Source organism: Cherax quadricarinatus, chromosome 91 (genome assembly GCF_038502225.1).
Source record: "Cherax quadricarinatus isolate ZL_2023a chromosome 91, ASM3850222v1, whole genome shotgun sequence".
NCBI classification, from domain to species: domain Eukaryota; kingdom Metazoa; phylum Arthropoda; class Malacostraca; order Decapoda; family Parastacidae; genus Cherax; species Cherax quadricarinatus.
The window spans coordinates 2,648,856-2,665,225 of record NC_091382.1 but is presented as its reverse complement, the minus strand read 5'-3'; the positions used below and the strand labels follow the sequence as shown (position 1 = coordinate 2,665,225).

General features: G+C 39.9%; 1 protein-coding gene across 1 annotated transcript in view; it reads right to left on the bottom strand.

The window, feature by feature from the left end:
- Window positions 1–15,850, bottom strand: part of Vps50 (vacuolar protein sorting 50) — a 27,274-nt gene extending 11,424 nt beyond the window's left edge. Inside the window, exons 1-5 of the mRNA XM_070104324.1 lie at window positions 14,196–15,850; window positions 11,455–11,699; window positions 9,820–9,980; window positions 6,650–6,764; window positions 5,606–5,815 (exon numbers count right to left, since the gene is read on the bottom strand). Coding sequence (XP_069960425.1) covers window positions 5,606–5,815; window positions 6,650–6,764; window positions 9,820–9,980; window positions 11,455–11,699; window positions 14,196–15,777 — 2,313 coding nt within the window. The 5' untranslated portion in view covers window positions 15,778–15,850. The remainder of the gene's footprint in view (window positions 1–5,605; window positions 5,816–6,649; window positions 6,765–9,819; window positions 9,981–11,454; window positions 11,700–14,195) is intronic.
- Window positions 15,851–16,370: the final 520 nt, after the last annotated feature.

The window sequence follows — 16,370 nt, the reverse complement described above, 5'->3', positions numbered from 1 at the left end:
TATATATTTATATATATATTATATATTTATATTATTATATATATTTATATATATATATTATATGTATTTATATATATATATTATATGTATTTATATATATATATTATATGTATTTATATATATATATTATATGTATTTCTATATATATATATTATATGTATTTCTATATATATATATTATATGTATTTATATATATATATATTATATGTATTTCTATATATATATATATTATATGTATTTATATATATATATATATATTATATGTATATATATATATATATATATATATATATATACTACTCTTTCTATATATATATATATAGATAGTAGCCCCCTTTTCCTGTAAAGATTACTAAAAAGAATAAGAAGAAGAAAATTGTCAAAGTGAAGTCACAGATATGCGTGGATATTGCAGATGATAAGAAGAGATGATTGTGGATGTTATGAATGAGAAAAGCTGGATGTCCCTGGCTTTAAGTGAAACAAAGCTGAAGGGGTGGGAGAGTTCCAGTGGAGAGGAATAAATGGGATTAGGTCAGGAGTTTCAAATAGAGTTAGAGAGCTAAGAAGGAGTAGCAATAATGTTGAAGGATAAGCTATGGCAGGAAAGAGGGACTATAAATGTATTAATTCAAGGATTATGTGGAGTAAAATAAAGATTGGATCTGGCGCATGGAAGGTTTATAATAAGCGTGTATGCACCTGGAGAAAGAGAGAAGTGTAGAGGAGAGAGATTTTGAAATGTTGAGTGAATCGTGGGGGAGATTTGAATCAAGTGTGAGGTAATGGTGGTTGGGGGATTTTAATGCTAAAGTGGTAAAAATGTTATGGAGGAGTGGTAGGTAAATTTGAGGTGCCAGGGGTAAGAAATGTAAATGGGGCCTTTGGGTGGGCTATGTGTAGAAAGAAATTTGGTAATCAGTAATACATATTTTATGAAAAAGAGGATAAATAAATATACAGGTATGATGTACGTAATGAAAGTAGTTTATTAGATTATGTATTAGTGGATAAAAGGTTGATGGGTAGAAGCTCCAGGATGTACATGTTTATAGAGGGCAACTGATATATCGGATCATTATTTAGTTGTAGCTACAGTTAGAGTAAGTAGATGGGAAAAGGAAGGTGGCAACAACAAGTAGAGGAGGTGAAAGTGTATAAGCTAAGTTGACCTGTTCTGCAGTGTAGCTGGGTAGAGATGCAATGTCAGGCAACAATCCAGTGATATTTAATAATGTTTGATAACAGAGTTTGTACCTTGAGGTGAAGACTAGAAGAAGATGTTTGGTGGGTGTAAGTAAGGGTGTTGATCAAAAATGCCTTTATAGAAGTTTTACGCAAGCAGCTACCGAATGATACCATAATTAAGAAGTAAGTGAACGAAGAAGGAATGGATGCAGATGGGAAAAATTTATTAAGTTTAATAATATTTTTGAGATAGTTCAGCAGTTGCGTTTGTCAAGTCAAAATAAGTTAATGATGTGGACAGTGTTAGTTAGATGAATATTTGAACACTAAATATTGAAGAAGAAGCTAAGCTTTGTTGTTTCACTACCAGTTAAGTGGTGTTTTATATTAGTAAAAGAAAGCAGATATAAAATGTTGCATTAGAAAGCAGAGCATTAAGTCAAAATAAGGATAACTAGCTAGACAGTGGGATATGATATAAATATTAAGCAGATGTTATAAATGAGGTGGTTGTTACTTTTGTTTAACTTAAATGTATATGAAAGGGAAGGTACCTAGGGATTGGCAGAAACATGTATAGTCCCTTTATATAAAAGGAAGGGGACAAAAGAGACTGTAAAAATTATAGAGGAATAAGCTTTTCAGAGTATACCCGGAAAATTATGCAGTAGGGTTATAATTGAAGAATTAGAGAGAGTAAGACAGAATGTAGGATTGCGGATGAGCAAAGGAGGTTTTGATGGGTAGGGGATGTGTAGATCAGGTGTTTACATTGAAATATATGTGACAGTATTTAGATGAGATAGGAAGTTTTTGCATTTATGGATTTAGAAAAGGCATATGATAGAGGAGTGGATAGAGGAGCAATGGCAGATGTTGCAGAGAGTATATGAATAGGTGGTAAGTTATTAAATGCTGTAAAAGAAGAGTTTTATGAGGATAGTGAGGCTCGGGTTGGGGTGTGTAGAAGAGGAGACTACTTCGGTAAAGTAGGTCTTAGACAGGATGTAATGTCACCATGGTTGTTTTAATATATTTATAGATGGGGTTGTAAAGGAAGTAAATGCTAGGGTGTTTGGGAGAGGGGTGGGATTAAGTGTGAATCAGATTCAAATGGGAATTATTGAATTACTTTTGCTGATGATACTGCAGTGCTTATGGGAGATTCTAAAGAAAAATTGCAAAGGTTAGTGGATGAGTTTGGGAATGTGTGTAAGGTAGAAAGTTTAAGTGAACATAGAAAAAGTAAGGTGATGGTGTCAAATGATTTAGATAAAAATTGGATATCAGGTGGGAGGAGGAGTATGGAAAGTAGATGTTTTCAGATACTTGGGAGTTAGTGGCGGATGGATTTATGAAGGATGAGGTTAATGTAGGTGATGAAGGAAAAAATTAAGTGATCTGCGTTGAGGCATGCAGTCACTTGATCTATGGAGGTAAAGGAGAATGTATGAAAGTATAGTAAACCTCTAACACTCTTATATGGTGTGAAGCTTCCAGGTGGTATTGCAGCAGCGAGGAGAGCGGTTGGAGGCAGGAGGAGATGTCTGTTTGAGGGCAATGTGTGGTGTAAATATTATGCAGAAAATTCGGAGTGTGGAAATTAGGAAAGGTGTGATTAATAAAGTATTAGTCAGAGGGGGCAGAAGAGGGTTGGCCCGAATTGGTTTGGTCATTTAGAAGAATGGATCTGAGTAGAATGACATGGAAGCACCTCAATCTGTAGGGAAGGAAGGCGGGGGTAGGGGTCGTCGAAAGGGTTGGAGAGAGAGGGTAAAGGAGGTTTTTGTGGGTAAGGGCTTGGACTTCCAGCAGCGTGCGTGGCGTGTTAGATAGGGTGATGGAGAGCGCGAATGGTACTTGGGACCTGACGATCTGTTGGAGTGTGAGCAGGGTAATATTTAGTGAAGGATTCAGGGGAAACCGGTTATTTTCATATAGTCGGACTTGAGTCCTGGAAATAGAGTACAATGCCTGCACTTTAAAGGAGGTTTGGGATATTGGCAGTTTGGAGGGATATATTTGTGTATCTTTATATGTTTATGCTTCTAGAACTGTGTATTCTAGGCACCTCTGCAAAAACAGTGATAATGTCACGAGTGTGGTAGAAAGTGTTGAATGATGATGAAAGTATTTTTCTTTTGAGGGATTTTCTTTCTTTTTGGGTCACCCTGCCTCGGTGGGAAGCAGCCTACGTGTTGAAAAAAAAAAAAAAAAAAATATATATATATATATATATATATATATATATATATATATATATATATATATATACTCTCTCCACACACACACATATATATATATATATATATATATATATATATATATATATATATATATATAGATAAGGCTAAAAAGAGGTCTTTGTGACATTTATGGATTTGGAAAGGCGTATGACAGGGTGGATAGAGGAGGGCAATGTGGCAGATGTTGCAAGTGTGGTGTAGGAGGTAGGTTACTGAAGCAGTGAAGAGTTTTTGAGGATAGTGAGGCTCAGGATTAGAGTATGTAGGAAAGAGGGAAATTATTTCCCAGTAAAAGTAGGCCTTAGACAAGGATGTGTGATGTCACCGTGGTTGTTTAATATATTTATAGATGGGGTTGTAAGAGAAGTAAATGCGAGGGTCTTGGCAAGAGGCGTGGAGTTAAAAGATAAAGAATCACACACAAAGTGGGAGTTGTCACAGCTGCTCTTTGCTGATGACACTGTGCTCTTGGGAGATTCTGAAGAGAAGTTGCAGAGATTGGTGGATGAATTTGGTAGGGTGTGCAAAAGAAGAAAATTAAAGGTGAATACAGGAAAGAGTAAGGTTATGAGGATAACAAAAAGATTAGGTGATGAAAGATTGAATATCAGATTGGAGGGAGAGAGTATGGAGGAGGTGAACGTATTCAGATATTTGGGAGTGGACGTGTCAGCGGATGGGTCTATGAAAGATGAGGTGAATCATAGAATTGATGAGGGAAAAAGAGTGAGTGGTGCACTTAGGAGTCTGTGGAGACAAAGAACTTTGTCCTTGGAGGCAAAGAGGGGAATGTATGAGAGTATAGTTTTACCAACGCTCTTATATGGGTGTGAAGCGTGGGTGATGAATGTTGCAGCGAGGAGAAGGCTGGAGGCAGTGGAGATGTCATGTCTGAGGGCAATGTGTGGTGTGAATATAATGCAGAGAATTCGTAGTTTGGAAGTTAGGAGGAGGTGCGGGATTACCAAAACTGTTGTCCAGAGGGCTGAGGAAGGGTTGTTGAGGTGGTTCGGACATGTAGAGAGAATGGAGCGAAACAGAATGACTTCAAGAGTGTATCAGTCTGTAGTGGAAGGAAGGCGGGGTAGGGGTCGGCCTAGGAAGGGTTGGAGGGAGGGGGTAAAGGAGGTTTTGTGTGCGAGGGGCTTGGACTTCCAGCAGGCATGCGTGAGCGTGTTTGATAGGAGTGAATGGAGACAAATGGTTTTTAATACTTGACGTGCTGTTGGAGTGTGAGCAAAGTAACATTTATGAAGGGATTCAGGGAAACCGGCAGGCCGGACTTGAGTCCTGGAGATGGGAAGTACAGTGCCTGCACTCTGAAGGAGGGGTGTTAATGTTGCAGTTTAAAAACTGTAGTGTAAAGCACCCTTCTGGCAAGACAGTGATGGAGTGAATGATGGTGAAAGTTTTTCTTTTTCGGGCCACCCTGCCTTGGTGGGAATCGGCCGGTGTGATAATAAAAAAAAAAAATAATAAATATATATATATATATATATATATATATATATATATATATATATATATATATTATATATATATATAATATTATATATATATATATATTCTTTCTTTCAACACACCGGCCGTATCCCACCGAGGCGGGGTGGCACAAAAGGAAAAACGAAAGTTTCTCCTTTCAAATTTAGTAATATATACAGGAGAAGGGGTTACTAGCTCCTTGCTCCCGGCATTTTAGTCGCCTCTTACAACACGCATGGCTTACGGAGGAAGAATTCTGTTCCACTTCCCCATGGAGGTAAGAGGAAATAAACAAGAACAAGAACTAGAAAGAAAATAGAAGAAAACCCGAGAGGTATGTATATATACGCTTGTACATGTATGTGTAGTGTGACCTAAGTGTAAGTAGAAGTAGCAAGATGTACCTGTAATCTTGCATATTTATGAGACAGACAAAAGACACCAGCAATCCTACCATCATGTAAAACAATTACAGGCTTTCGTTTTACACTCACTTGGCAGGACGGTAGTACCTCCCTGGGTGGTTGCTGTCTACCAACCTACTACCTATAATATATATATATATATATATAGTCACCAAGAAATCATAATTTTAGGCTAACATGTAAGTAAAAAAGCTCTCAAAAATGAGTGGAGCCCTCCTGTGTATTATTTTCAAGAAAATAAACATTAGTAGAGCAATGTCCCACCTCAGGAGTAATCTTAACAGTGCCTGTGTAGAACTGCTGGAGAAAGGTTCTTCGCTGCTGAGGAATGAGGGGTTCAATATGGCAGTGTAAGGCCTCCAGCTGAACTGCGAGGAAAGCCAGGCTCTCCACCGCCGCTACTCGCACTGGCAAGCCATAAATACTTGCTGAGGATGTTATGTCCACCACTGGTGACAAAGATGGACTCTGCACCTGTTGAAGATTGCTTGACATTATCATCATTATGAGGAAGTGCTAAACTCATTGGGGCCATACACTGATTAAGAATGGGAGGTATACACAAATAACCCACACATAGGAGAGAGGAGCTTACGACGATGTTTCGGTCCAACTTGGACCATTTACAAAGTCACACTAACAAAAAGGAGAAAAGGAAGGAGTATATATAGGCCAGCAAACAGGGACAGGACAAGAGAGGTAGTAGGAAAGGAAGAAGAGAGGTAGTGGTAGAGATAGTAGTAATAGCAGTGGAGTCAGTCAAAGACTAAGAAAGAGGAGCACTGCAAGGGAGCTAGGGGCCCACAATGGGTAGGAACATGAACGCAGAAGGAAGAAGAATAATGGACCAAACACCCAAGGCAGAAGAAAGAAAACCCAAAGGAGAAAGAGGAAAGAGTAAAGGGGAAGAGGGAGAAGGGAAAAAAAGAATCAGGGTCATGGGTGTTCTGAAGTTTAGGGCATTTTACAATATAATGGGAAAGGAAGGCATCTTCTGTAGATACACTCAGTCCATCCTCCTCCCTTCTCTTCTCTCTTTCTATCTCTTGTTTCTTTGCTAACTCCACTTTTATTTGTTGCTCCTACTTTTTTTTAACTCACTCAAAAATACATTTTAAAACTCATCCAGAAATAAAGAACAAAAAGACTGGAACAATACACAAATAACCGACACATAGGAGAGAGAGAAGCTTACAACAATGTTTTGGTATGACAAGGACCATTTACAAGTTACACTGTATCCACAAATATTCGTAATAGCAATAAAGAGGATAAATATCATGAGAAACAATAAAGAAGAGCTCTAACCTTATCCTTATCTGAGGGATCATCTTGGGATGCCTCAGGGTTGAGGATCAGTGTGTCTTGTATTCTCTTGAGTGATCCTCGTAGCCGCCGACTGGGATTCTGGTCCAGTTCTCCCCTTTTTGATAAGGTGAAAAAAAGCACAGGTCAGGTGAACTACACATTATAGGGTACTGTAGTTAAATATTTTCCATATAAATAATATTTTAAGCCAATCAGCCATATCCCAAAGAGGTAGGATGACTCGGGAAAAAGAAAAAGAAGGGCAGTCCCTGTACTTTGTAGGAGAGGTGGGGTGTTGTGTCTATAGGGTAATCTGATAGTGATATCAGCACACTTCTGGAAAGGCAGAAACTGAGTGAATGATGGTGAATGTGTTGTCTTCTTTGGACCACCCTGCCTTGGTAGGAGATGGTTGTCAAGTTAAAAAATAAAACTGTACGTGTCCATAAATACTAATTATGGACTGTATAAATTCCCTTTATACCTGCAAAGATACAGATGAATATACTCCTAGTACAGTATATTAAATTTTCTATTTAATATAATATCTTAAGGTGTCTACATGTAACCCATTCTTCATCAAGTCTTTCTGGAAGAGCACAGACATTACAATTTAAATGACCCAACAACTGCAACATCCCCACCTATCCTTCAGAGTACAAGCACTATACTTCCCACCTCCAGAACTGCAACATCCCCACCTATCCTTCAGAGTACAAGCACTATACTTCCCACCTCCAGAACTGCAACATCCCCACCTATCCTTCAGAGTACAAGCACTATACTTCCCACCTCCAGAACTGCAACATCCCCACCTATCCTTCAGAGTACAAGCACTATACTTCCCACCTCCAGAACTGCAACATCCCCACCTATCCTTCAGAGTACAAGCACTATACTTCCCACCTCCAGAACTGCAACATCCCCACCTATCCTTCAGAGTACAAGCATTATACTTCCCACCTCCAGAACTGCAACATCCCCACCTATCCTTCAGAGTACAAGCACTATACTTCCCACCTCCAGAACTGCAACATCCCCACCTATCCTTCAGAGTACAAGCACTATACTTCCCACCTCCAGAACTGCAACATCCCCACCTATCCTTCAGAGTACAAGCACTATACTTCCCACCTCCAGAACTGCAACATCCCCACCTATCCTTCAGAGTACAAGCACTATACTTCCCACCTCCAGAACTGCAACATCCCCACCTATCCTTCAGAGTACAAGCACTATACTTCTCACCTCCAGAACTGCAACATCCCCACCTATCCTTCAGAGTACAAGCACTATACTTCCCACCTCCAGAACTGCAACATCCCCACCTATCCTTCAGAGTACAAGCACTATTCTTCCCACCTCCAGAACTGCAACATCCCCACCTATCCTTCAGAGTACAAGCACTATACTTCCCACCTCCAGAACTGCAACATCCCCACCTATCCTTCAGAGTACAAGCACTATACTTCCCACCTCCAGAACTGCAACATCCCCACCTATCCTTCAGAGTACAAGCACTATACTTCCCACCTCCAGAACTGCAACATCCCCACCTATCCTTCAGAGTACAAGCACTATACTTCCCACCTCCAGAACTGCAACATCCCCACCTATCCTTCAGAGTACAAGCACTATACTTCTCACCTCCAGAACTGCAACATCCCCACCTATCCTTCAGAGTACAAGCACTATACTTCTCACCTCCAGAACTGCAACATCCCCACCTATCCTTCAGAGTACAAGCACTATACTTCCCACCTCCAGAACTGCAACATCCCCACCTATCCTTCAGAGTACAAGCACTATACTTCCCACCTCCAGAACTGCAACATCCCCACCTATCCTTCAGAGTACAAGCATTATACTTCCCACCTCCAGAACTGCAACATCCCCACCTATCCTTCAGAGTACAAGCACTATACTTCCCACCTCCAGAACTGCAACATCCCCACCTATCCTTCAGAGTACAAGCACTATACTTCCCACCTCCAGAACTGCAACATCCCCACCTATCCTTCAGAGTACAAGCACTATACTTCCCACCTCCAGAACTGCAACATCCCCACCTATCCTTCAGAGTACAAGCACTATACTTCCCACCTCCAGAACTGCAACATCCCCACCTATCCTTCAGAGTAGAAGCACTATACTTCTCACCTCCAGAACTGCAACATCCCCACCTATCCTTCAGAGTACAAGCACTATACTTCCCACCTCCAGAACTGCAACATCCCCACCTATCCTTCAGAGTACAAGCACTATTCTTCCCACCTCCAGAACTGCAACATCCCCACCTATCCTTCAGAGTACAAGCACTATACTTCCCACCTCCAGAACTGCAACATCCCCACCTATCCTTCAGAGTACAAGCACTATACTTCCCACCTCCAGAACTGCAACATCCCCACCTATCCTTCAGAGTACAAGCACTATACTTCCCACCTCCAGAACTGCAACATCCCCACCTATCCTTCAGAGTACAAGCACTATACTTCCCACCTCCAGAACTGCAACATCCCCACCTATCCTTCAGAGTACAAGCACTATTCTTCCCACCTCCAGAACTGCAACATCCCCACCTATCCTTCAGAGTACAAGCACTATACTTCCCACCTCCAGAACTGCAACATCCCCACCTATCCTTCAGAGTACAAGCACTATACTTCCCACCTCCAGAACTGCAACATCCCCACCTATCCTTCAGAGTACAAGCACTATACTTCCCACCTCCAGAACTGCAACATCCCCACCTATCCTTCAGAGTACAAGCACTATACTTCCCACCTCCAGAACTGCAACATCCCCACCTATCCTTCAGAGTACAAGCACTATACTTCCCACCTCCAGAACTGCAACATCCCCACCTATCCTTCAGAGTACAAGCACTATACTTCCCACCTCCAGAACTGCAACATCCCCACCTATCCTTCAGAGTACAAGCACTATACTTTCCACCTCCAGAACTGCAACATCCCCACCTATCCTTCAGAGTAGAAGCACTATACTTCTCACCTCCAGAACTGCAACATCCCCACCTATCCTTCAGAGTACAAGCACTATACTTCCCACCTCCAGAACTGAAATGATTTCTAATATTTTCAGAAATAAAGAACAAAAATGTGAATGTCAGGTCACCTGAACCCGACATTCAAATAAAAAAATATTACCTTGCCCCGAAGAATGTAAATACACTGTAGAGGTAGTAGTCAAATAAATGACTGAGGCAGACCATCACATCAAAGGCTATGGGTTGCAGTAATCTCATCATCTGGATATACTTGCCAATAAGTCTTAAGATGGTCAATGTTGTATTGGTCACAATTGGTGTCTGCAAGTAAATTTACTGTATTAAAATCACCTGAAAAAGAGGAGGTAATTAGGCTTGATCTAAGGGAGAGTTAGCTCCAGTTCCCTACATCAAGATCCCTTCATCAGTATCAAGGTACCTACTTGAATCTATAGAGTAAGAGAACTCTCCATTTCATTACAGCATTCACCAATTGATCTTTGACTTATATCAAAGTTTTGCAACCATCATTCCTATCAATGTACAGTGGACCCCCGGTTAACGATTTTAATCCGTGCAAGAGGGGTAATTGTTATGCGAAATAATCGTTATGTGAATGAATTTTCCCCATAAGAAATAATGGAAATAAAATTAATCCGTGCAAGACACCCAAAAGTATGAAAAAAAAATTTTTTTACCACATGAAATGTTAATTTTAATACACACAAACTGAAAAAGGCATGCACACTTACATGACACTTACTTTTATTGAAGATCTGGTGATGATTGATGGGATGGGAGGAGGGGAGAGTGTCGAACTTATTGTTTAGAAGGGGAATCCCCTTCCATTAGGACTTGAGGTAGCAAGTCCTTTTCCGGGGTTACTTCCCTTCTTCTTTTAATGCCACTAGGACCAGCTTGAGAGTCACTGGACCTCTGTCGCACAACAAATCTGTCCATAGAGCTCTGTACCTCCCGTTCCTTTACGATTTGTCTAAAATGGGCCACAACATTGTCATTGAAATAGTCACCAGCACGGCTTGCAACAGCTGTGTCAGGGTGATTTTCATCCATAAAGGTTTGCAGTTCAACCCACTGTGCACACATTTCCTTAATTTTTGAAGTAGGCACAATGGATTCCACAACTGGCATAGGCTTCTCAGGGTTAGCCCCAAACCCTTCAAAATCTTTCTTAATTTCCATACTAATTCTCACCCTTTTTACCACAGGGTTGGCACTAGAAGCTTTCTTGGGGCCCATGGTCACTTATTTTCCAGAAACAGCACCGAAAACACTGTAATAATACGAAATATTCCGAGTGTATGCTTGGATGTTACCGCGGAGGCTGGCTGGTAAACAATGGCACGGGCGGCACATGTGAGGCTGGCTGAGGGCGCACATTGGACGCGTCTCGGACGAAAATCGGTGAGCGGGTTTTTAATCGGTATGCGCGGCAAAAATTTTGCGATTAAAGTAAGCGGTATGCGGAATAATCGCTATGTGATGCCATCGTTATGCGGGGGTCCACTGTATTTTACTTATATCTGCTGTATTACATGAGCAGTAATCCAGTAAACTTAACTGTAAACGTAAAGAACAAAAAGGCACAATACAGTGACAGAAACAATACACAAATAACTCGCACATATGAGAAAATATTTGTGATGACGTTTCGGTTCATTTGTGATGACGTTTTGGTTCAACTTACACCATTAACTAGTCACATAGTGTGTGATTACTTATTTGTGTAATCATAATCAATTTGTTTGTGTAATTGTAAACTTCTCGATGATACCTTGCCATGATCTAATTTCCGTTTTAGATGATGCTGGGGAGCATCTCCAGTTTGTTCGTCAACGAAATCTCTCTTGAGTTCATCTGGGACATCTTCATCACTGTCATCATCACTGAGATTCAACGGGTCACCAGTCTCCCCATTTGCCATAATGTCTTCTTCTATCGTTTCTTCAGCAGCAATATCAAATGGAGAGCTCTCTCTACTGAACAAGTCAAATACATCCTTCTTTTCAGTGATAATTCCTGAAAAGAAATAAAATGATTAAAGTCATCTGGGCCATAACTTATTGGGTATACTTTCATCTCCTAAAATACTCTATGTTATTACATAGATCTGTCCATAAATCAATTAATATTTTTTTTTAGAAATTCAAGAGAAGTCATAAAATTTAAGTTCGATATTTTCTTTCCACGTCAAGCTATGATGAATGGTTTGAAAAACCAACAAGCTGAAGATTGAGACACTTATGCAACGTATGGGAATCTTTATTCAGGAAACGTTTCGCCACACAGTGGCTTCATCAGTCCAATACAAAGAGGAAGGCGTAAGGAGAGGAAGAGTTTGAGGTAATCAGTCCCTCAGCCTGGAGGGTTAGGGTCCAAACTATTGCTATAAAATGAAACATAGCCTTTTTTTCACTTTCAAATGCATATAAAAGCGTGATAACGTGTTTATGTTATCATAAAATAAGTGAGCAATAAAGCTAGGTTTACAAAATGCATATATTTATTTATTTATTTATTTATTTATTAATTTGAACATGATACAGTGAAGTACAAAGGAATACAGTTATTACAGCACAACATGCCAAAGCCCCTTGTATGCAGAACATTATGGGCAGGCTTAAAATTAACTTAAGATTAACTAAGCAATGATATATTCAGTGGTAAAAACATTATTGTAAACAGATAACAATTTAGCACAAATGAGTGGCCCGGTGGCCTGGTGGCTACAGCTCCCGCTTCACACACGGAGGGCCCGGGTTCGATTCCTGGCGGGTGGAAACATTTCGACACGTTTCCTTACACCTGTTGTCCTGTTCACCTAGCAGCAAATAGGTACCTGGGTGTTAGTCGACTGGTGTGGGTCGCATCCTGGGGGACAAGATTAAGGACCCCAATGGAAATAAGTTAGACAGTCCTTGATGACGCACTGATTTTCTTGGGTTATCCTGGGTGGCTAACCCTCCGGGGTTAAAAATCCGAACGAAATCTTATCTCTTATCTAAAGACAGTTCATATGGTCATTTACTGTGTTGCTGTGTAATCAGTAGAATGGAGTATTCTGTTAGGTAATGTAATTAAAAAATAAAGTTTGACTGGGTCACAGGCTAGACATTTATGAGATACAATATGTAATGAGAAACATTTATGAGATACAATTTATGAGATACAATTATTCAGTATTTATTTAGTTGTGGGTGAGTAAGTGATTTTTGAGAAGATACTTGAATTTATAAACAGACAGTGTTTCTTTTATATTCACAGGTAATGAATTCCAGATTTTAGGGCCTTTTATGTGCATTGAGTTTTTGCATAGTGTGCAATGGACACGAGGAACATCAAAGAGTGATCTATGCTTTGTGTTATGGTCATGTATTCTGTTGAGGTTGGTAAGATGTTTGAGGGGAGAGTTTATATCAGAGTTAAGTGTTCTATGAATGTAGTAGGTGCAGTAATAAGTATGGATGTTTTGTATGGTGAGTAGGTTTAGAGTTTTGAATATTGGTGGAGTGTGCTGCCTGTAGTGGGAATTTGTTATCATTCTGACAGTACACACATTACTTTCTTTAAAATCTTTTCTTCCTTAGCTTATAGTGAGTGAATATATTTGTTGTAGGAAGTCTGAATAAATGAAGAATGAGTATAATTGAAAACTGCTGTATTAGCAAAATGCTGTAAAACAAAGTGCTGTAGAGAGGGACCTGCCTGTACATGTATGTACAGTGGAACCCCAAGTTTCGAACTTTCTTCGTTCCAGAAGGCTGTTCGAGTGCCGTTACCGAACGAATTTATTCCCATAAGGAATAATGTAAATTAGATTAATCCGTTTCAGACCCCCAAAAATACACTTACAAAAGCACTCGGGGTTACACAGTATATGAATTTGTGTAAAGAACTTAATCAATTGCATTATTGTTAATATTAATAATAACTATTCATAACTTTATTAAACTTAATATTAAATAAGATTTCTTCAGGAAATCCACAAATGACGGAGTTCCGTTCCTAAGACCACATCGGTAAATGAGTAAGTCGCAAAGTGAGGAGCACATTATAATGGTAGTGGGTTTGTGTCAACCATCGTTGATATTGTTTTAATGTCACCTTTGCACCATTTATAACATTTCTGGTATATTTTTAAATGTGTATACACTTGTGTACTGTATATTGTAATAAACAGAATAGAGGAAATCAGCTCTAATATACATTATTTAGGTATGTATACTGGTGAAAGTGCCCGGCGTAAGTCCAAGTCGTTGGTAAATGAGTACTACATTGCTACGTGAGGAGAGGCTGTAATATAAATTTGCACAGTACATACATTGTTCTGAGGGCACACTGAAGTTCTGGGCATAAATTATTGATTAATTATTATATATAGAATATACATGTATAGTAATTGATGACAGTGAAAGTGTGAATAATGGCGAAAGCGTTTCTTTTTCGGGTCACCCTGCCTCGGTGAGAGACGGCCATCATGTTAAGAAAAAAAAATAGCTTATATTAATATCCTACCTGGTTTTTTGCTTGGGGAGGAGGTTGGAGTAGAAATTTGTGTGAAACTCGCATCTTTTCCCTTCAAGAATCTGTACTCCATGAGCTGATATATGGAAAATGTGGATTTCACGGGGCACGCTTCCCAGCCTTCGTTTTCTAGAAACATGTGAAGTTCTTCCATTCTTACTCTGTGGTGATTGCGAAAGTAATTGATGGACTGTTTCTTGATAGATTCGTTAAGTGTTTCAGATTTGCTGCCGCAGAAACATTCACCAACATCGATCAATTTGTTAATGACATCTAATATTCTCAGAAAATCATCAAATTTGAAATGCGAGAGATCAGATGCCAGAATAAAAGTCCGCACTTTGGCCTGAACATCTTGCCATATTCTGTAGAGTCCATGCTCTAACTTCTGTTTAGCGTATTTCCTAGAAGTCGCAGCCTCGACGTCTTTCTCAGCCTTGCATGAGACATCTTCCTCAGCGACTTTTCCATCGTTCTCGTGCCACTTTATGATACTTCTGTAACTTTTTAAAACGTTCCACATACACTTGCTTAAATCTAACAGGCATGGAAGAAAACTTTCTTCGTTTACGTATTTGCATAGCTCCGAGTACTGCAATTTTGAAAAGGATGACCCCGACCCAGCGTTACAGCTCCCGGCACTGTTGTATAGTTCAACATATCCGAGGATGATAGTGAATGCCGAGTTGTGGATATGCGAGGTTAGGTGCATGTGTAGCTGGTCCATTAGGGTCTGTGTCTTCCCCAAGAGACCATAAGCAATTTGAAGCTTCTCATAATTTGCTGCATTAAAATTGGCTGCGACTTTTGCCAGAGCTACATCAAGCTGTTCCTCGGCGCCTTCCAAGGTGTCCTGGAGCTTGGTGCTCAGCTCCGAAATGCACGTAAAATGTTTGAAGGTCGCCGCGGCTTTCTGGCATTCCAGCAGCAGCTGAATCGCTCCGGGGTAGTCCTCAACCTTAAGCAAACTCTGCAGCTGCACATCTGTCATTTGCAACGTCCTGATCATTCTCAACGACCTTATGACGCACGCTATTTTCTGCCTCTTGCTGTAGTTAGCAAGGATGCCCAGACTGGCAGAAGTGAACTGGCTCCTACCCTGGGCTAGCTTCTTGCGACCCTCCACGCACAACCCCACACCTTTAATGACCTCCCTCTGCAGCTCGGTGACCCGTTCCATCTCCTTACTACACAGACCCTGCTTCTGCATGATGAGGTCAGAAACCCGCCGCGACACTATAGTCTGCTGCTTCCGAAGTCGCGACCTCATACCGTTGATGACGTGAACGTCGGCGCTGTCAGGGAACTTCAGTAGCTCGTGTTCCCCGACATCCACATCACCGCTCTCAAAATACAAAGCTTCGATGCTGTCTATGACGGCTTGCTCGGCCTCTGGGGTCAAGATGTGATGGTTCAAGAGACCGGCTCTTCTCTGGGGTTGGGCAGTGACGGCTGTTCGTCCCTCAAACTCGTCTGAGGTTACAAATTCCGCTCCCAATACTGGTGAAGTTGGTGTCTTGAGGGAGATTTTTTGCTTATCGATGAATGACATCAACTTTTCCTTGATATCCATTGTGATTTGACATAAAAATAAGAGACGAGTCGACTTGGGACACACATCCAGAGTGATCAGCTGATCAGAGTAAACAAACATTCAAAGTTATTTTTTTGTTGTTTTATTTATGTTAAAATATTGTAAGAGATGATAAAGTTTATTCATGAAATTCTGAAAATAAATTGATACATTAGTAGCAATTTGTACAGTAATTTTGAGGGCCAGGTGATGTTACAGGCGCTCATTATTTGTATATTAGATAGATATATATCTTAAAACATTATTACTGTATGGTAATAAACCATTATCATTTAGTTAAATTAATTAAGATTGATCTTATCTTATCTTAACGCATTACATCAGCATTTTAGGGCCCATATGTTACTCATTAAATACTCATAAATAACCAAAACAAATATTATTTTACAAGATAATCTTAAAAGTCAATTGCTACTGCATAACTATGGTTAATATTAAGCTGATTAAAAATAATTAATAAAAAAGAACCAAGATACAGGAGGTGGATCACCTTCCACAATGGTCCAATCACAGACACGTGTATTCCCTCAATTTTCCAACATTATTAAAAAAAAATATCCCCTGCTTAACCA